General features: G+C 43.0%; 1 protein-coding gene across 2 annotated transcripts in view; it reads right to left on the bottom strand.

Annotated features, from left to right (window-relative positions):
* Window positions 1–10,092: 10,092 nt before the first annotated feature.
* The window catches only part of LOC137351535 (hippocampus abundant transcript 1 protein-like), a 70,629-nt gene continuing 59,127 nt past the window's right edge, over window positions 10,093–21,594 (bottom strand). The window contains exons 12-13 of one of the 2 annotated variants that reach the window (XR_010969512.1): window positions 20,942–21,284; window positions 10,093–14,394 (exon numbers count right to left, since the gene is read on the bottom strand). Coding sequence is in view for 1 of the 2 variants with exons in the window: in XM_068016028.1 (XP_067872129.1) it covers window positions 21,072–21,284 (213 nt within the window). In the remaining variant the exon portion in view is untranslated. Of the gene's footprint in view, window positions 21,285–21,594 lie in introns of both variants that reach the window. The other variant, XM_068016028.1, reaches the window with a different exon arrangement.

Genomic DNA, 21,594 nt, shown 5'->3' on the forward strand with positions numbered 1-21,594 from the left:
TTCTTAACTCCATAGAACCACCTTGATTCCACGACCCTTAAATACCCTTGCCTAACAAATATCTATCAATCTCAGTTCTGAAAATTTCACTCGACTTCCAGCCTCAATAGTTTTGTGGTGTCCAAGAACTCCAGATTTCCACTGCCCTTTGTGTGAAAATTGCTTTCTGACATTGCCTACCATTGCCCAACTCCACCCCTGCTGCTAAAATCCCTCATGTATGTTACCTGTAGACTTTACTTTCCAATACTATGCCAGTGAGAGTTGTGGCTCAGTTGGCAGCACTTGTGTCTCTAAATCATATGATTCTGGGTTCATGTCCCATTCCAGGGCTTGAGCTCAAAAATCAAGGCAGACACTCCAGTGCTGCACTGTTGGAGGTGCTGCCTTTGGGATGTGATGCTAAACTGAGGCCCCATCTGTCTGCTTGGGTAGATGCATAAGGTTCCACGGCACTCTCTTGAGGAAAGAGCAGGAGAATTCTTCCTGGTATCCTGCCCGGATGATCTGGTCATCATCACATTGCTGTTTGTGGGAGCTTGCTGCGTGCAAATTGGCTGCTGTGTTTCCTACATCACAAAAGTGACTACACTCCTTGGCTCTGAAGCACTTTGCGATGTCCAGTGATCGGGAAAAGCAGCATTGTCATTTTTCTTTTCAATATTCTCTTGGTGAGCGCCCCGTCTTCCACTCGATATAAACTTAAACTACTGCTGCCCGTATCTGAACCAAGTTCCGTTCACCCATCACCCGTGATCTCTCACCGATGGAGGCTCATAGTTAGCACCACCTCGATTTAAAAAAATTTCTGCCTGGTTATCACATCCCTCCATGGCCTCACCCCTCCCTATCTCTAACTTCCTCCATCCCTACAACTTGAGATCTCTGCGCTCCTCTGGTCTCTCGAGCACCCTGATTTACATTGCTCCTTCAGCTACCAAGGCCCTAAGTTCTGGAATTCTCTCCCTAAACCTTTCTACCTCTGCTCCTCCTTTCATGATGCCCCTTAAAACCTACTTCTCTGCCCAACATTTTGGTCACTTGCCTTATTATCTCCTTGTGGCTCAGTGTCAAATTTTGTTTGATGATTGTTCCTGTGAAGCACCTTGGAACCTTATACTATGCTAAAGGTGTTATATAAAAGCAAGTTGTTGTTGTTGGCTGAGGGGAGGTCATCATCACTCACTGACTGTAAAAGCCTGTCAATTGAGAGGATTAGAGTCTTGTCCCCAACATGATATAATAGATCAGCTGTGCTTCCCCTATCCATTGTTACTTTGAAAACCATTATATAAATCTACTCTGCACATTTATCACCCTGTGCGCTGTGGCTCAGCAGGATGAAGGTGTCTATCTCACATCTCCATCTACGAAGGAGGGTGCCCGATAAGTGTGTGGGGTTTGAGCGTGAGTGGGGGAGGGTGTATGAGTTCGAAGTGGGGCATTTGCGGTCGGGGGTGATCAGAGTTTTGGTGCATCAGGTGGATGTAGTATAAAGGATGCAAGAAGTTAATACCAAAGACAATGAGAGAGACCCCTCCCACTGTACAAGTGATGCTGTAACAATCACGAGATAGGCTTGAGAAGGAGGTGGTAGAGCAGCACAAAGGATTCTAGCTTAGGTGGCTTGCTGAGCGTGTACATAGTAACGTTCAAATCCTCTGAAGAAGGAATTTTCCTCCACACAAGATCAGGGGGCAGGTTGTTCAACCTTGCCCGTCTAAGAGCGAAGTCCAAAGTACGGAAAGTCCTCATCAGAGAACTCCTCTTTGCTGACGATGCTGCTTTAACATCTCACACTGAAGAATGCCTGCAGAGTCTCATCGACAGGTTTGCGTCTGCCTGCAATGAATTTGGCCTAACCATCAGCCTCAAGAAAACGAACATCATGGGGCAGGATGTCAGAAATGCTCCATCCATCAATATTGGCGACCACGCTCTGGAAGTGGTTCAAGAGTTCACCTACCTAGGCTCAACTATCACCAGTAACCTGTCTCTAGATGCAGAAATCAACAAGCGCATGGGTAAGGCTTCCACTGCTATGTTCAGACTGGCCAAGAGAGTGTGGGAAAATGGCGCACTGACACGGAACACAAAAGTCCGAGTGTATCAGGCCTGTGTCCTCAGTACCTTGCTCTACGGCAGCGAGGCCTGGACAACGTATGCCAGCCAAGAGCGACGTCTCAATTCATTCCATCTTCGCTGCCTTCGGAGAATACTTGGCATCAGGTGGCAGGACTATATCTCCAACACAGAAGTCCTTGAAGCGGCCAACATCCCCAGCTTATACACACTACTGAGTCAGCGGCGCTTGAGATGGCTTGGCCATGTGAGCCGCATGGAAGATGGCAGGATCCCCAAAGACACATTGTACAGCGAGCTCGCCACTGGTATCAGACCCACCGGCCGTCCATGTCTCCGTTATAAAGACGTCTGCAAACGCGACATGAAATCGTGTGACATTGATCACAAGTCGTGGGAGTCAGTTGCCAGCATTCGCCAGAGCTGGCGGGCAGCCATAAAGACAGGGCTAAATTGTGGCGAGTCGAAGAGACTTAGTAGTTGGCAGGAAAAAAGACAGAGGCGCAAGGGGAGAGCCAACTGTGCAACAGCCCCAACAAACAAATTTCTCTGCAGCACCTGTGGAAGAGCCTGTTACTCCAGAATTGGCCTTTATAGCCACTCCAGGCGCTGCTTCACAAACCACTGACCACCTCCAGGCGCGTATCCATTGTCTCTCGAGATAAGGAGGCCCAAAAGAAAAAGAAGAAAAAGAACATAGTAACTGTAAATAATAGAATTGTTAGTTAACTTTTACCAGAGTCTAAGACTTTCTCTAGAACGCCCTCCAACACTACTAATACAGCTAAACCCAACAGTGGGTGCCAATAATTCATGATCACTTTCCAGCAATGAGTATGAAAAACCTTAGCTGATTAACTAGGACACAGAGGCCCTGCAGCACCCTCATTGCTAACCAACCTGTGGATCAGCTAACTCAGCACCCAATCCTCCCCAGTACAGTGTTGAATGACACCTCACCCTTCAGACCCCGGGGTAGCGCACTGTTGCTCGAAGAGCCAGTCCTACAGTGGCCACTGTTTGGCTGTTAATCCTTATAACAATTACCTTGTCACATAGAATTACATAGGGTAAATGGCACAGAAACAGGCCATTTGGCCCAACCAGGACATACCAGCGTTTACACTCCACAAGTCTCCTCCCATCCTTCCTCATCCACGCCATCAGCATAATCCTCTATTCCCATCTCCCTCGTGTTTACCAGCTTCTCCTTAAATACATCTATACTATTCGCCTCAACCGCTCCCTGTAGTAGTGAGTTCCACATTCTCACCACTCTCTGGGTAAAGACATTTCTTTTGAATTCCCTACTGGATTTTTTTTTGACTACTCTCAGCTATTTATAATTGGGGAAATAAATAGTGTTGCAGCTGAAATGCAGAATCAGTCTCCAGTGATATCTGTTTCCACCGGCTGCTCTGTCAGCTGTTTGGTAGACAGGTTGCACTGGTGTACGTCTCAGTTAGTATGGTATCAGGTGTGACAGATATCTATTCCCCCATGGGAAACAAAGGGAAGATCGGAGTTAGAACTGAAACCCTAGATTTAAAATGGTTTCAGATAAACTGATTTCCTCAGGTCCATGTGTGCAGCTGCATAACTGCTTACCCAATGACATTAATCAAAGTATAAAAACACTCAGTAATCGAGAAAGATCTCCAGTTATATTACTGGGGAAATGCAGCTGGAACAGAGACTGAGAGTCAGCATAGTCATGTAAGTAGGCAAGTGTTAACAGTATGGGGGTGCCATCATCCAGGTGGTTAGACAAGTTTGTTGCTGCATTTCCTTTCTGGTGCCAGAGTGGGAAGCAACAGAGCAGGCAGGACAACTTCTGGACAGGAAAGGAAATTAACCCAACATTGTGGATCGTAAAGAAACCAATAAATGGGAAGAAAAAGTGGGATGGGATCTTGTGACAACATACAACTTTCATTTATATAGCATATTTAATGTAGCAAAACATCACAAGGTGCAGTGCAAGAGCATTATTATGTAAAATTGACACCGGGTTGCATAAGGAAACAATAGGATTCAAAATGAGCTCAAGCTTGGTCAAACAAAAGGGTTCATGGTGCAAGGCCAAAGGGAGTGGTATTGGGACAGGTAAAGGAAGGTTTTAAGAAACATCTTAAAGGATGAAATGGCAGAGAGGGGGAGAGATTTATGGAGGGAATTCCAGAGCTTATGGCCTTGACAGCTGAAGGCACGGCCACCAATGGCGGGGCAATTAAAATCAGGGATATTCAAGAATTGGAGAAGCGCAATGATCACTCTCCACCATTTTTCACCATCTCCAGCATGATGCCATCAAACATAACTTCCCCTCCCCTTTCAACATTCTAAAGGTACTGTTCTCTCCATGACACCTTGGTCCACTCTTTAGTCACCCCCAATACCCCCTCCCCACAGCACCTTTCCATGCAAGCACAGAAGATGCAACACCCACCCTTTCACCTCTTTCCTTCTCACCACCCAAGGTCCCAAACACACTTTCCAGATGAAACAAGAGATTTACTTGTATTTCAATTTAGTATACAGTATTCAGTGCACACAATGTGGTCTTCTGTACACTGGGGAGACCAAATGCAGACTGAGTGCCCACTTTGTGCAAGACCCGAGCTTGGTGTTGCCTGTCATTTTAATTCTCCACCTTGCTCCCACTCTGACCTTTGTCCTGCTACAGTGTTCCAATCATACTCAACACCAGCTCAGGGAACTGCACCTCATCTTTCGACTGGGCACTTTACAGCCTCTCAGGCTCAATATCAAGTTCAATTTTAGATTGTAACCTCTACCCCCATTTTGTTTCATTTTTCTTTTTAAAATTCTCATTTTTTTCCCTTTTTTGTTTTCAGATAGAAGTTATTCAGGATCCTGTCATTCGCACCTTCAAGACACATCTTTTGTTTCTTCACCTGTCCCATTATCACTCCCTTTGGCCTTGCACCATGAACCCTTTTATCATTTAATATCACCTGCCCTCCACCCTATGACAGACCTTTCCTTTTGTTATTCTTTCCCTTCTCCCCCAACCATTTACTTCCTTAAAACCCATCAAATCTCTAACATTTCCCAGTTCTGATGAAAGATCACTGACCTGAAACATTAACTGTGTTTCTCCGCCGAAGATGCTGTCAGACCTGCTAAGTATTTTCAGTTTTAAGTTTTGATTTGTTCTGAAATGCAGTCGCTGTTGTAATATAGGCAACACAGCAGCCAATTTGCACACAGCAAGCTCCCACAAACAGCAATGAGATAATGACCAGATAAGCGGTTTTGGTGGTGTAGGCTGTCCCTTCAGCTGCCAAGGCCTTAAGCTCAGGAATTCCTTCCCGAAAACACACTCTTGTCCTTTAAGATGCTCCTTTAAATCCTACCTCTTTGAACAAGCTTTTGGTCAATTGCCCTAATATCTCCTTTGGTCAATGTCAAATTTTGTTTGATAACACCCCTATGAAATGCCTTGGGGCATTTTACTACATTAAAAGCGCTATCTAAATAAAAGTTGTTGCTGTTGTATGGAGTTGGACAGCTTTGAAGTCCTGGGCAAAAGATAGTTCGACAGTTTCTTATTTCAAAACAGATGGAAGACATAGCGAGAAAGGGTGGCACAGTGGTTAGCACCGCAGCCTCACAGCTCCAGTGACCCGGGTTGAGTCCTGGGTACCGTCTGTGAAGAGTTTGCATTTTCTCCCAGTGACCGTGTGGGTTTCCGCCGGGTGCTCCGGTTTCCTCCCACAGCCAAAGACTTGCAGGTTGATAGGTAAATTGGCTGTTGTAAATTGCTACCTAGTGGAGGTAAGTGGTAGGACAATGGTGGGGATGTGGTAGGGGATATGGGATTAATGTAGGATTAGTATAAATGGGTGGTTGTTGGTTGGCACAGACTTGGTGGGCCGAAGGGCCTGTTTCAGTGCTGTATCTCTAAATAAATAAAATAAAACAAACATGTAAGGCAAAGTATTAAAAAAGACAATGGGGGAGGGAAGAGAAAGAGAGGTAGGTTGGAGGCTGGGGGTGAGGAAAGGATTACTTGGTGGGGGGGGGGGGGGGGGGGAGAAGAGAAAAACAAGTCAGTAGAAGAATAATTGTGGAAAGGTCAGAGATCAACTCTTAAAATGTAAGGCTATTTTCCCCCTACATCAAGTTGAAACTTGTCTTTAACTACACAATTTTGCTTTTCAGTTTCACATGAAGTAAAACAATTTAGGAGAAAATCTCAACAACTACTCGTAAACACTGGGATCAGAGTTTGATGATTAACTTTTCTTTCTTTAACCTTTGACCACTATTTCCAAAAGCAGTTTAAAAATAAAGCACAAACATAAGTACAACATCCCGTTACGTGCCAAGTTCTAGAGTTTCCACAGATAGCAAATTTATGGAAACTGGATAGGTTCCTTTTTCCTTCTGTAGGTTAATTAACCATTGTTTGTAACACTCTGTGACAACTTGGTGTTGACAGAATTAGGGAAGATCAAGAACGAACACAATGGTAACTGCCCTCTGAAATGGCCTCAAGTCATTGCTATATAAAACCACTACAGAAACAAAGAATAAAACTGGACAGGCCACACGAAAACGACAAAGACATACCTTGCCTAGTTGGCCCTATAGTCCTTCTCACCATCAAGGAACTTAGAGCTGTCCCACAGACTCGAGCAACAGCCTGACAGTCATACTCACCAAATCATACCTTACAGCCAATATCCCAGACTCCTCCATCACCAGGAGGTCAGATCAACCAGAAGCAGCAGCACAGTGATATAGAGTGGCGGCACTGGGAGTCCGCAACATTGACTCCAGACCCAGTGAAATGGAGAGGGGTGCTAACTCATTTAAACAGCTCAACACCTCCCTTATGAGGAATATAAAGAAAAGGATGTGAACTTATGTAGCACCTTTCACATCAGAACATCCCAAAGTGCTTTACAGCCAATTATATTTAGTGTGTAGTTGTTACAATTTAGGAAACATGGCAGCCAATTTGCACACAGCAAGCTCCCACAAACAGCAATGTGATAATAAGCAGATAATCTGCTCGTGACATATATTGGTCCAGGACACCAGAGAGAAATCCCGTTCTTCAAAAAACGTTACGGGATCTTTAACGTCCGCCTCGATTTAACATCTCATTCAAAAGACACCACCACCCGACAGTGCAGCATCCAACATGACTGCACTGAAGCAAGTGCAGTTAGCAATAAAGCATTTGTAACTGATGTTCGCCAATTGGAAAATGTGTTAGTTTCGGCAGGATGTTGGATCAAGGTGGGGACTGCTTCACAGCCAAGCTCACTTTTGCAGGATAGCAGTAGTGGGGTAGGGGGAAAAAGGGGTACATTGCTAGGCCATTTTTAGAGGGTAGTTAAGTATCAACCACATTGCTGTGGGTCTGGAGTCACATATAGGCCAGACCAGGTAAGAACAGCAGATTCCCTGACCTAAAGTGAACCAGATGGGGTTTTATGGCAACCCAGTAACTTCACGGACACCATTACTGATACTAGCTTTTTCTTCCAGATTTATTTAGTTGATTGAATTTAAATTCTCCAACTCCTTGGCGGAATTTGAACTCATGGCTTCAGATTAGTCCAGGCCTCTGGTTTACTAGTCCAGCAACATAACCACTGTGCTACTCTACCCCTGCAATGCAGTCCTAGTGGACTGCTGCACTGTCACAGGTGCCCTCTTTTGAACCAAGTTCCCTGCTGTCTGATGCACTAGGTTAGGTGGATTTTGAAAGATCCTATACGACTTAGAGATTAGAGAATTTCCTCAGCCAATACTAACACCAACCGCCCCCCCCCCCACCCCCACCCCACCCCCTCAGCCACCAGTACCAAAAACAAAGTTAGCTGGTCAGTCATTTCATGGCTATTTGTGGGATCTTACAGTGTGCAATCTGGCTATTACATTTGCCTACGTAATAGTTACTTACAGAAAAAGTAATTTGCCTGAAGGACTTTGAGACACAATGAAGTTGTAGATAAATGTAAGTCTCTATTTGCATGTTAGTTTCAAACTGGGTCATACTCAGCCAATTTTTCTTTTGTACTTTTAAATAAAAGAAAAATTAGATTAAATTGGCAATTTGCTTTTATTACCAACACAATTCGCAAGTCAAAAGTTTTTGCAGATAAATGTTACACTGACATACTGTTCAGATGTAATTTGAAAACTGTTTGCATGGGAGATCTGATAACTCATTAAGTCAAGGAAGATACAAGTTTTATGGATTAATAAAAAGTAATTCTTACATGATTCTCTTCCACAAATCTGTAATTTTATATTATGGCACATCTTCGTAGAAATAATCTGTGAACAGCCCTGATTTAAAGAAAAATATTTGCATTTATTTTGCCTAACCCTGTAAAACATCTAAAAAAAAATCCACTGTGAAATACTGGAGTACAGCAACCTTATTACCTAGGGAGCCATTAGCAAGGTCCTACATACAGCAAGACTGATGACTAATTAATATGCCCAGGGCCATAACACTGCTTTTTTGCCCAAATAGCATAACGGGAATTCATTTGAACATAAACTGTTCAGTTTATCATTTACAACCTCAGGACATCAAAAGTACTTCAATGTAAAGCACTTTTGTAAGTGTAGTCACTGTTTTAATATAGGAAATGCGGCAGGCCAATTGACACACAGCAAACTCCCACATCAGCAATGTGTGACCAGATAGATCTGTTTGTGATGTTGGTTGAGGGATAAATCTTTTCCAACCACCCGAGGGGGCACCTCAAGAGTGCAGCACTTCATCAGTATTGCACCAGAGTGCTAGGATACAGATCAGAAAGGTCCAGGTTTGATCCCCTACCTTTGAGTTGAATTCTTTGAAAGAGCTATCCAATTAGGCCCACACTCCTTGCTCTTTCCCCATAGCCCGGCAAAATTCTTCCTCTTCGAATATTTATCTGATTCTCTCGACGTTACTATTGAATCTGCTACAACCACCCTTTCAGATGGAATGCACTATCTCCCAGTTTCCTTCGCCAATTACCTTAAATCTGTGCCCTATGATTACCAACCTTCCTGCTACTGGGAGGTTTTTCCTTAGAGTATTACATCCAGTTCTGGTCATCACACTTTAGGAAAAATGTGTGGGCCCTTGAGAGGGTGCAGAGAAGATTTACCAGAATGGTTCCAGGCATGAGGGATTTTAAGCTCTGTTCGGTTGGAGAAGCTTGCATTATTCTCCTTGGAGCAAAGGAGTTTGAGGAGTGATCCAATAATGTACAAGATTGACAGGTTTAAATAAGACCAACAAAGAAAAGCTGTTACCATTAGCTGATTGTACAAGGATTAGGGGAAACAGATTGAAGGTTTTGAGCAAGAGATATGGGAAGATGTGAGGAAGAACTTTTTTTTAATGCAGCGAATGGTAATGATCTGGAACTTGCTGCCTACGAGGGTGCTGGAGGCAGAGACTATGATTTCAAAAGGAAACTGAACAGGTACTTGATGGAAATATACTTGCAGGGCTATAGGAATAGAGCAGGAGAATGGGACTGACCAGATTGCTCTAGAGAGAGCTGCCATGCACTCGATGGGCCCAATGACATCCTTCTGTGCCATAATGACTATGACTCTATAAACTCAATTTTGACCATTAAAATTCATTAATAAAAAAACTCTGCACTTCCCTGCTTCTGTATTTTTGTTCATACCCAGTATCCTCAAACAAAATACTGACCAAGTGTCAAAATCCTCTCAAGCTGGAGAAGGAAGTCAAATTGATAATTTCAGGTCATAAAATATACAACACAAAACGGGTCATTCAGCCCAAATGGTCCAAACTGGTGTGTATGCTTCACATAAGCCTCCTCCCACCTTACTTCATCTAACCTTATCAGCACATCCTTCTCTTTGTTTCTCCCTTGTTTATTTAGCTACTCCTTAAATGCATCTATGCTACTCACCACAAGCAATCCCTACAGTAAGAGTTCCGCATTCTCACCACTAAGATGTAAAAAAAAGTCAACCACTCACAAATCAGTTTCATGTACATTTTTAATAAATACTTTTCTTTGATAATTCCTATTTACAATTTGTACAGGTTTGGTAGGCACATTTGAAGGAGGCAACAAGCTTTAACCAAAACCTCCAGAGACAAATTAAAGGTTACACTTTGCAAATTTTTGCAGGATTTGCTGAATCCAGTGTGAGAATTTAGACAGCAGACATTTTAAGCTGTTTTAGAGCAGCAATTAAAAAAAAAAAAAACTTGGCAAGGTATGCTGCAGAAACTTCTGGTAACAAACCTGGAGATGTGCAGTTATTTCAAAATACCGATGGCTGACCATTGACCACTTAATAAGTGGGCAAAGAATGAATTTGTGTTTCGAAAGCACCTTTCACAAACTCAGGATGTCCTAAAAGTGCTTTACAATGAAATACTTCTTTTTTAAAAAGTGTACTGCTGTAATATAGGAAACGCAGCAACCAATTTGCCCACAAGCTCCCAAAAAACAATAAGATAAGTGACCAGATAATTTGCTTTATGTGTTGGCTGAGGGATACATATTGGCAACGCTACCGGGGAGAACGACCCTGTTCTTCCAATAGTTCTGTGGGATCTTTTACATCTACCCAAAGAGGCAGGTGGGGCATCAGTTTACCATGTTATCCAAATGACTGCACCTCCAACAGTGCAGCACTCCCTTGGTATTGCACTGGGAGTGTCAGCCTGGATTTTGTGCTCAAAGTCTCAAGTGGGACTCAAACCCACAACCTTCTGACTCTGAAGGGAGAAAGCTATCGCTGAGCCATAACTGACACCAGATGTTCACCCGGGGTACACTTGGGTTATGTTACAACTCACAATGTAAATTCACAGATTTGCAAGAACACATTGTTTTTCTGTTTTTTGCAATTTAGGATTGGAAAAGGGGTACAGAATAATTGTGTATCCTTAGTCCTTAGTTTGAATTACGACAAGCTGAAGTTCTTTTTAAAGCACTCTAAAGTTGCTCTCCTTGCTCAATAGATACTGCAAAATTAATCAAATATAAAAAACCAGGGCCAATGCTTTGATGAGTTAACAAAAACTTGATGCAGGACACTGGTAGACACAGGCCTGGTCTGTTTTAATTTTGCTCTGGGATTTATTTTCGATGCATGCATCAGCTTACCAGATTCAGGCAACTGAACAAATTGAAAGGAACAGAATAGAAAATTCTTTGGGCCATTCATCTCCAGTCTCTGTGTGTTAACTAAAACCCAGATAACTGTAGATTGTTTATATAAAGCTAAAGAATGCCTTGGCAAGAGCATAAGCATCATTTCTCATCCATTAATTGACTGCTAACTTTCAGGGAGTACAGCATCAAGAAGTCCAACTAGTGATAAGACTCAGCCCAGTACAGAGTGTGAATTAGAAAACCAACCTTATTATTGCCACTATTCCAACTGCCAGGACAGCCAAAACAGACAAGTTCGATTTTTCCTTATTTTCTCCCTCCCACCATCCCCTCTCCAATTGCTCTCTCCTGGGGTAATTTTACAGGTACCAAGCATCCTCGGGAACCCCCATGTTATTGCCCCTCCACCTCTCAAAGTAGTCACTTCATAGACAGTGTAAGATGTCACTGTGGAATGCACTACAGGTGAGCCTGATGCTTGCTCTTAACCAGAGCCTCACACATTTCCCAGTAGGAATCACACACACTGAGCAGTTCCTTTGAAGTTAGCGGAGGAGCATTGGATAAGCAAATCCAGAGCTCGCTCTAACCCACAGTACATGGATATATGATAAATGTAAACACAGCTGGAGTCTGAACACATATTCCATTTTTTCTAGGTTCAAGGGCATAGAAACGACGATCACGTGCCCTGGGAGAAACCAGTATGTCAACTAGTTCATATTAACATTTTAAAAAAATTATATAAGCTGACAATTTTCTCACCTCCTTTGAAAGGGGGTGGGGGTGAGTAACATTTTTATTGGACTGCACATGCGATCAAGCCAGGCCAGTTCAGCATAATAAATCAAGCTCCAGAGCATGGGAGGCACCAAATCTTCTACTTGTTCAGCTGGCCACATGAGGGTGGCCAGTGTGAGCAATGCTGTGGGGTGGGAAGCAGAGGGGAAAAAAATCAAATCGACAGCAACTATACTTCAAAATTTAAAAGAAAAAAAGTCAGGTTTTTGGCTTAGTGGGTGACAGGTGGGTCCAGCTCTGAGCAGAGTACATCCAGGGTGAATAAGGAACCACATAGAGCGACTCTGCGACAAGTGGAAGAACTGATGTGGTCTTGTGGGTCCCACACCAAGCTGGCATTCCATATTAAAACACACTGGAATGGTATGGATTCTGGTTAAGTTGCTGCTCTAATATTCCAACATAAGAACGGAGTATCACAGCTGTATCGGTGCTGCATGACACACACCATTTGAGTGAGAGGTGCCCAGGAGATGCAGCAAGTCACTACACTCACTGAAATCCTAACAAGTGTCACTTTCATCACAACCGAATTGGCCTGCCTTTGCTGCCCAGTACTTGCTTGCCTCTAAAATCCCATCATCTGAGCGTCTATAGCTCAATCCTGACAGCAAGTAATTGTGTGTAGGGGATAGCGTGGAGTTGTATTCTAGAAACACTCCCTATTATGTTACTCGAAAGCAGAAATATACTAGCCATTATAAATGCTATTTACTCTTCCTTGGACGACAATGCTGTCTACAATCTTCACAATCACGTTGAACCCGAATCCTGATGGGGGTAATAACTTGCCAAAAAATGTCACGCGTATAAAGTTCTGTTTTAACCACAGCCCAATCTAAACAAAAACAGAACAATTATATTTCTAAGACTGTACAGTGGACTAGCCATCCAACAGCAACATGTAGACAAATGCAAAGCCCCACAGACAAATAACCCAAATACATGTTCCTGTTCACTGGTCTCTGTGAAATTTAAGTCAGTTGAATGCATTATTGGTCTTTTGCCAACATCTGAACTTAAAACTTGGGTGGCCTTGAATTTCTAAGATTAAACTAGAGCACCGCCTTGTTACTTTTTACGGACCGGTTAGCTACCAGGGTACTCTGCTGTGATTGTACAGTGGAGCAAACTGCAATACTACCACCAGCTTGAATTTCCTGTGCCCTGCTTCCCCCGGTGTCAATGCAGCAGAGTGGAATCCCCAGCCCAAGGCCAGAGGCCCTGACCCAAATTTCAGGGGCAGAATTATTTACATAGCCAGGCCAGTCCACCCCTTCCAATGCCAAGCAGAGTTCTCTGCAGTCCCAAATGGGCCAAAACTTTTTGGAACAGAGTTTTCACGGGGGCCACTCCAACTGAAGGTGACTGATCCCCTCCAGAATCCACAACCTGACTCCAGTAAAGGTTCAGGGCCCATAGAAGACCTCAAAAGTGACATGTGCCTGGTCACAAGGGGGTGTGAGTTCTGCTGAAGCCTTTTCAGGAGCTAGAGTGAAGAATTTTCCAGGGAAACCCCACTGACACTCCCACTCCTGGAATTTCATGGTCCTACTGAAATATGGCATGATAGCATGGCACTCCTTGGATGTAAATGCTACTTACGCCCTTCCCAACTTCAGGAATCTCAGGTCCATTTTATAGAAAAAATTTGGGTGCACCCAACATATTGAATTGTAAGATTTCCTATTCTTAAATTGATCACGGATACCCGACCAGCACCAGTGCAGTGCAAAGCATCGCACCAATATCAGATGCAGTATAATTGGAAATGTGCATGTTGAACATTTAAAGGCCCAGAGCATTTTATTTATTTATTAAACCACTGATCAAGAGTTCACACAGGAGGTGGACTGCATACAAAATGGTTCGGTACATCGCTGTTCTGTGGCTGCACTATTCTCAGTCGAAGCAACGGGCAACAGTGCATCCCACAATTACAGATGCACAGTAATTGTGTGACAGATGTAACCACAGTAAGTTCAACAAGCCTGGGGGCACAGCATGCCCATGGCCTCTGTCGAATTTATTTGATCAGCCACCTGAGTTAGTTACTACTACTAGCTTGGTTTTAGCTGGTAGTAAAGACCACAGCACCATCTCTGTAAACAGCCAACCTTGGCGCTTGCTAACCAGTACCTGGGTTTAGCAAAGGACTCAGTACCTGTACAGAAAAAGCATGCAGGTACTTCATAAATCAGGTAAACAGAGCGTGCATCTGCATGAATAGTTCAGTGGTCTGGTTTAGAGACTCTTCAGCGTACTGATCAGTTTCCAAGACCAGCAGAAATCCAGTACTTAGCATATAATAAAAACAAGAAATGCTGGAATCACTCAGCGGGTCTGGCAGCATCTGTGGAAAGAGAAGCAGAGTTAACGTTTCGGGTCAGTGACCCTTCTTCGGAACTCCAGTACTTAGCAATTGGACATCAGCAGTTCTATTATATTTATTAGCTGAATATGTCTGCAATTATGTGGCATTGACAGATCAAGGATTCATGCAATCCTGAAATGTTAATTTATCAATGAACATTTAAGAGAGGTTAAATAAGTACAGGAGGGAGAAAGGAATGGAAGGTTTTCCTGCTATGGCCCAAGGTGGGAGGCAGCTCAGGGCAGATCAGGATCAAGGTGATAAATGGTTTACTCCTGTTTCTGCGTGTGGAACCCAAACACTGGCATTGACTAGCTGCTCCAAATGGCCTGTTGCTGTGCCGTTAGTTCTATGTAATATTGAACTTACTGGCTTGTGTCAGCCACAAGAAGCCAAGCCTACACTGGGAGGGAAGGGAAGTGAGATCAGTATAATTTTTTTGATTCATGTTGTGTGGCAATACACTCAGTAATATCTCAGGACTTGGACCAAAGCACTTTACAGCCAATGAAGAGTAGTCATTGTTGTACTGTAGGAAACGCAGCAGCAAATCTGCACACAGAAAATTCCCACAAACACCAACGTGATAGTGATCAGAGAATATTTTTTTGATTAAGTGATGTTGGTTGACGGATAATTATTGGCCAGGATAACGGAGAATTCCCCTGCTCTTTTGCAGAATAGTGCCATGGGCTCTTGTGGCCACCTGAGACCGCAGGTGGGGCCTCAGTTTAATATCTTATCCTGAAAGTCAGCAGCTCTGACAGTGCAGCACTCCCTCAGTACTGCACTGGGGTGTCAGCCACAATTTTATATGCTAAAAGATGCTAAGCCATGGTAGCAGCAGATATGGTTCATTTTTCAAGGCACAGAACTCTCCAACAAAAAAAAAATACAACTGGTATAAAACTGACAACTCATTGTGAATGCACCGGCAACAATTACTCTTGTAACAACTTCTAAATTAGCAACGCTTTAAGTGTGGAACAAATATTTCTTGCTATAAAATACATGATTAAATTACAATTTGACTTAATAATGCTTAAACACATCCCCCATATTTTCAGGTGGGATACAAGTCTCAGCAAGACAGAACCAATCTTAGACAGAAATAGATGGAAGATTTGTTAACACCATAGATATTCTTCTGTGGAAATAACACAGTAAGATCTTAGCACCTGGTGAGAAGCAATTTTGAAGCAAAATTAAAAACTGCTCCTTTTGCCCTAATTATAAAGATTAGAAAGCTTGATCTCAAGGTCGGGGTGGATTTAGGAGAACATCTTCCCTCAGCCAGTCACTGAGAACTAATAAAAGTCATGCAAAGTCCATAGGTGGACCCCTTGCTCTCCCAGCTGATGGGAGGAAAGTTCCTTTTTGAGGGCAAAGAGGAAGAGTGGAAAAGAAAACCATTTAGTATTTCTTTTTAAAGCAGAAGCTTACTTCCTATGACATGGCTGTACAGTGTGTTCGGCTGTACAATGCTCCTAACTTGGATGGTTCCAGTGGCCGAGACCCCCTTCCTGTCCTGGAGAGGGGTGCATACAGGGTCACCCCTACTCCCAGTTAGAAAGGAGATGACTGGGTAATTCTCCTGTCAAATCAAGTTTGGAATTGATTTTACGCACATTGTATTAAGCAACAATCCTCCACTCACTGCATTTTGCTGGAATAACAATCCTGCTTTTATTCAGAGATGTTACTGTATTTTGGTCATGAATTTTGTTCCTTAAAGTTTGTAGAGACTCCTTTAAAATAGACTCTGCAGACTGTTTGCTGAAGTGCACTGTACAAATAGACTGCTGTACTATTGACTGCGCTACAAGTCCTGCCTCACTCCAACTCATTAGTTGTATTAATAGACACGCTGCTGGAGATAGCCAAGACATGGCTTGTGGAGGAAGGATTGGTATCAAGGTTTTTCAAACTCCATTGCTACATTTGAGGAAGAAGTGGCTTCCACTGCCCCTCCATGTGAAGTAAATTGTAACCAAATACCCAACACCTCAAAGTCCCAGGTACACATAAATAGCAGCATCCAAACTGAATTCACAATCTTTCTGTTCCCCACATAAATTGAGTGTCAAGCCACTCTTTCAAAATATCTTCAAACTAGTAGCAAGAGCATTTCAAAGCCAACATTTAGAAGATTTCTGGAGCAATATCATATTTAAAGACAACTTTGATCAAATACTGAGATCTATGCACGAAACTTGTTGTGGTCCTGGGCACCCACTGGTACCTCAGCCAAGTGGCAATGCATCATGCAACAGTCCAGAGATAGCGATTGTCAACAGACCTCTGGCTGTGTGGAGTATCACAGCAGAGCACGATCATTTTTTAACCCAACATCCATGATGAAGTTCCCAGCAGGGTCCGTAGATATCGATTAAAAATTAACAGCTGATGCTCAGATCAACTACAGACCCTATGCTCCAAACATGTGACTTGGCTGAGATTAGTCAACTCGCTGCAGATCAAGGATTGAACCTGGAACTTTCTAAGCAGCAAGGCCACCTCTACCAATGCTAACTCAGCCTCTATACACCGACACACTGTCTACTGCTAATTTATTGTAACCATCTTGCACGCTTCCATAGATGGAAGATAAGGAAGCAGTCATCACCTCCCTGTCTACACTGGGAGTTTGACCCACAGAACCCATCCAACCACTTCCCAAGTCACAACTGGACAGCCTATAAAAGGATATCTGAAAACATTAGCCAGACCAGTAAACGTTTTGTATTTTGCTACAAACATTGCCTCAGCCCTGACAAAGCTCCAACAATAATGTTCATTCCAGAATGGCTCTAATGTTGTGAACACTAAGGCTAAGTTGACTGGTACCTATTGCAAGAAAAAGCTAGAGAAGGTAATCCGAAATGTTGTTTTTCCATTTTATATATATATATATATATCTAATTATATAATAAACTATTACAATAAATGTTACACCAACTATCATGTAGAATTCGAGCGTACTTTGTTACAAGTACAATTATCTTTTGAGGCCTATAACAACCTCTCAATGCTCACATGGGAGCGTCAATAAAGCTTATTATCCCATCAGATTGTAGTCGTCATATAGGTAATGAAATATCAAAAGTCATAATTTGTCTAAAGTTGCTAATAATTTTTGTTGTTGAATACACCCATCTTAATCAGAGTGCTCTGTAATAACATGGCAGGCAAATAAATTGGTTTGGACCTTCTGTAAGATGCTGCATCATCCTGTTTCTCTCTCCCTTGCCTCCCCAGTCCCCAAATCTGCTTCAGCTTGCAAATATTCAGCAGGGCATTTTCCTGTCCAAGATTTTTCTTTGTAAGGAACAGGTTTATATAAAAAAAAATTCTACCTATTGACTTGACCACTGCGATGAAGGTTAAGGTATTATCATGGTTTGGTCACATGGCTGTTGCACATCACATAGTCGAAGACCTCATTCAAAAACAAATTAGTGGCAAAGACTAGAATATTTGGCGGTGGGGGAGGGGGAGCAGGGAATGGGAAGGTTGTGGGAACTGTAGCTGTCCTTAGAAATGGAGGAAAACCCACAATCCTGTTGGGATGATATACATTGCGATTATTTTTCAATAGACACCCTACGAGATGTCATATCACACTGATAATGGAGTGGGAGGGTCACTTCCATTGTACAACTTCAAAGTGAGAAAGGAGGAGGAAAAAAACTGACCCACCATATAGTAGAGGGTCATTCATCTTTCTTTCCTCATGCAGTGGATTGATTACCCCTTGCCAGGGAAAAGAACAGTGGCCATCAGTTTTACAAAAAGGCACCCATGATGAATGTAATCTCTCTCTTCTCTCCTCTCCCCATCCCTTAATACAAAAAAAATCTTTTTCCACAATACAGACAGCAAAGTTGAATAAAGTTTACACTCAGAATAAAACAGGGCACATTACAGAAAAATAAAATGGCACGTTAAAGGAGGTCCAGATGTTACCAGCAGAGGTTCAATCCTTGTGATAGCTCACAAAGGGCAGTGGGGGGACTGCAGTTGGTGATTTATTTCTCCTTCATCAAAACTCCATTTGGCTATCGTTTATTTTCTTGGTTTAGAGAAAATAGAGTCTGGCATAGGAATCTCACTACAATTCGGACAGTGTTGCTCGGGGTGGTGGTGAAAAAATGGTCATTCTGAAAGTACAGCATGCATACTTAGAACATTTTCAAAAGAGGAAGCAGTGATGGTGATGATCACTGGATTAGCCCAAGCTCGTTCCACTCCTGGAAATATTCTGTGCCCGATATCCATCAAAAAGCAAGAACTGCACAAATGCAAACCGCAGCCGTAGCAATTCTGGATCATCAGTAATCTGGTTTACAAATCCTTTGCCCCCAAGCCCTAGGCAACACAGGGCGTCAGATTCTAACCTAAATGAACGTCCAGATTAAGGAAATAACTTTGAACCCAGGATCAGAAAGGTCTTTTTTTGTTCCTGTTTTTTTTCTCTCCTCTCCCGAAGGCTCTGGTAGTGCACTTTTTAACAGGTGCTGCACACCCTTTAGCAGCTCAAACTGGCACTGTTTTTTCTGTGAATGTCCACAGTGAGAGACTATTTGAATTCAGAGGACAAAGTGGAGGTGAGTCATGTCCTTATCCAGATGGACACAAACACTTTCCAGCAACAGAGATTATTCATCAGGAGAGGGAACTCTGGCTGGATTTCCCCTCTTCCCAAGGGTGCTGAGGTAAACTGCAACATCTTAAACACCCTCCATGCTTGTAGGCATCAGCTAAACCAAAGATTGGAAATCGAATCTGGAGTCTATATGGCACAGTTTAGAAGTTCCCTTTATCAAATCACAAAGCAGAGGTTAAAGTCAGGGTGAAGTCAGCCAATTGGTTTATAATGAAGCCTCCAACCAGGTGCCCTCATGGCTAAATACAAGGCCGGTGTAAAATTCCAGGTGCCTCTGGAATCCACTACCATAATAGATTAAGTTTGCTGCGGGACTGAAGCTGGAGACAGCACAGAGTAAACTAGCCAGAAATCATCCTCTAAAGCTTGATCTGTAGTTGCAGGAGCAACACCATGCAGCAACTACTTCAAATCCTTTCAAAGTGTCCCATCAGTGTGAAAAGCTGTGAACTGGACCAGTTCAAAGTTGGATAAACTTAATCTGAATAGGCAGCTTGTTTGAGACAGGAGCCTGTATAAACAACTCCAGATCTGTCAGGATTCAGTTCGGTGCAATGCAAACCTCAGAGAATGACACTTTGTACTGCAGGTTGATTAGGATGCACACTTGCGCCCCAAACTCTCCAGAGCGGAGAGAGTTTGTCCTGCTTCAAGTAAACAAGGCAAGAAAATAACGAGAGAGCATGTTAGGGTCTGATTGAGCTGCTCTTCAGTCCTTGGACTAGCAAAGAGCTTTCATGGTTGGGGAACATGATGTGATACCAGAGCAGTCATGTTCATGACCAAGAGGACAACTTGCTCTTTATTGATGGCCGAATTCAGGGCCTCTCCTTAGGTAGGTGGTGATTGGCCTTTGAATTGATACTGTTCTGAGCCTTTCTCCTGCTCTCTAGCAGAAAAAAAGCCAACGAACTGTGGTTAGGAGGTGGGGCTGTCCCTGCTTCCATAAAGCAAAAGAATGCATGATTTTCAAGTAGAACAGTTGGTCTTGTAGAGTTATTCACCCCCACCATTCTCTCTATGCAGAGGTAAGTACCTTCAGCAGCCTGTATAGAATCAAGAAGTCATTATGATGGAGAAATCACAGAAAACCCCCATATCCCATCAGCAACAGGTACAGCACTGCCAAGTGTGGATCTCAGTTGCACTAAGAACCCAACAGAAAAAACAGCAAGGGTTAGGGTGGGAAGTGGAGGACAGGAACTCAGGTCATCTTAGTACATGGCTGGGTGATCAGAGACTGGGACTTACATGTCAATTTGCTACATTTGAGAAGAATTAGTTGCTTATTCATGAGACCAGAAAGACAGGTTTCAGCGAATAGTTACTTCAAACCATCTCCCCACCTCTTTTGACTGAAGCTGCTTTTATACTGCATGACACCTGCAGTAAACTGCCATCAGATCCCAGAATCACAGGTCTAGCAGATGGCTGCAAACTCAATTTAAAATCACCAGTATTCACAAAGTCGGTCAGCCAGAAAACCCAATTTTTTTTTTTTATACATTTGTTTAAGTGGACCATCCTTGCTGCTGATCGCTGCAAATCCTGGCAGTGTTACATGTGGCTTACTGTCATCCATGCAATACCAGGAAACGATAGCATCAAAGCAGTTTTGAAAAAACTCGGGTAGAAGTAGCACAGCAATTTAACAACTGATAATGGACTTTTGCTGCCTTGTGCAAGACGCCAGAACAGGGAAGAGTGACATCCTGTAATCAAGAAACTCTGGAATTGTACCAACTGCTGTAAACTATCCAAGAGCATCCAGACTCCAATAAGCCAATCAGGAGGTGGACCAGAAAGTGGTAGGAAAGGAATTGTTTTTAAACACAAATTTTAAAAAGACAAGAGACAAACCTTTAAACTTCCAAAAATTCAGAAAGAAAAATGTCAATGTTAGTATTCCCGAAATGAAACCTTGGCTTCACAGCCATGCCTGATCTCTAACTCCATCTCCAGCTACCCGACAGTGGGCAGCTCTTGGCCATCATACACAACTGTCTTGTAATAGAGGCTCCTTGCCATCAGGGCTCGCGCTCTGCGTGTTGTGAGTGAGACCCTGGGACCCGTTATTGTGCTTCTTCCAGCTGCCGGAACGCAGAGGGAGGCCGCTGTGCTCGGGGATGAATAAGGCGACCAGCAGAGACAGCAAGACCGAGCACGCGCCAAAGAGAAAAGGAGGTCCTGGGATTATGGTACTCTGAGAAGCAGAATAAGGGAGAGAAAAAAAAATATAAGGGATGAGTAAAGTCATAAACTTGCAAGCTTGCAAACTAATTTAACTCAAGGACAGTTTATTTTTCAAACATTCGAGGAAGGATTTCACATAAGGCAACTTGTCTATTTTAGATCAAAATGATGTGCACCAGTGTTTATGTCCAATGAAGAGGAAAATTAGGAAGCTTACATGTATATAGCACACTGTTTTAGGTGTTAAGAATTACTCTGAACTATGCTATGTATGGCAATATGACAGCAATGTTGTCCATTATCAGCTCCCACAAATAGTT

This window comes from Heterodontus francisci, chromosome 36 (genome assembly GCF_036365525.1).
Source record: "Heterodontus francisci isolate sHetFra1 chromosome 36, sHetFra1.hap1, whole genome shotgun sequence".
Lineage (NCBI taxonomy): Eukaryota > Metazoa > Chordata > Chondrichthyes > Heterodontiformes > Heterodontidae > Heterodontus > Heterodontus francisci.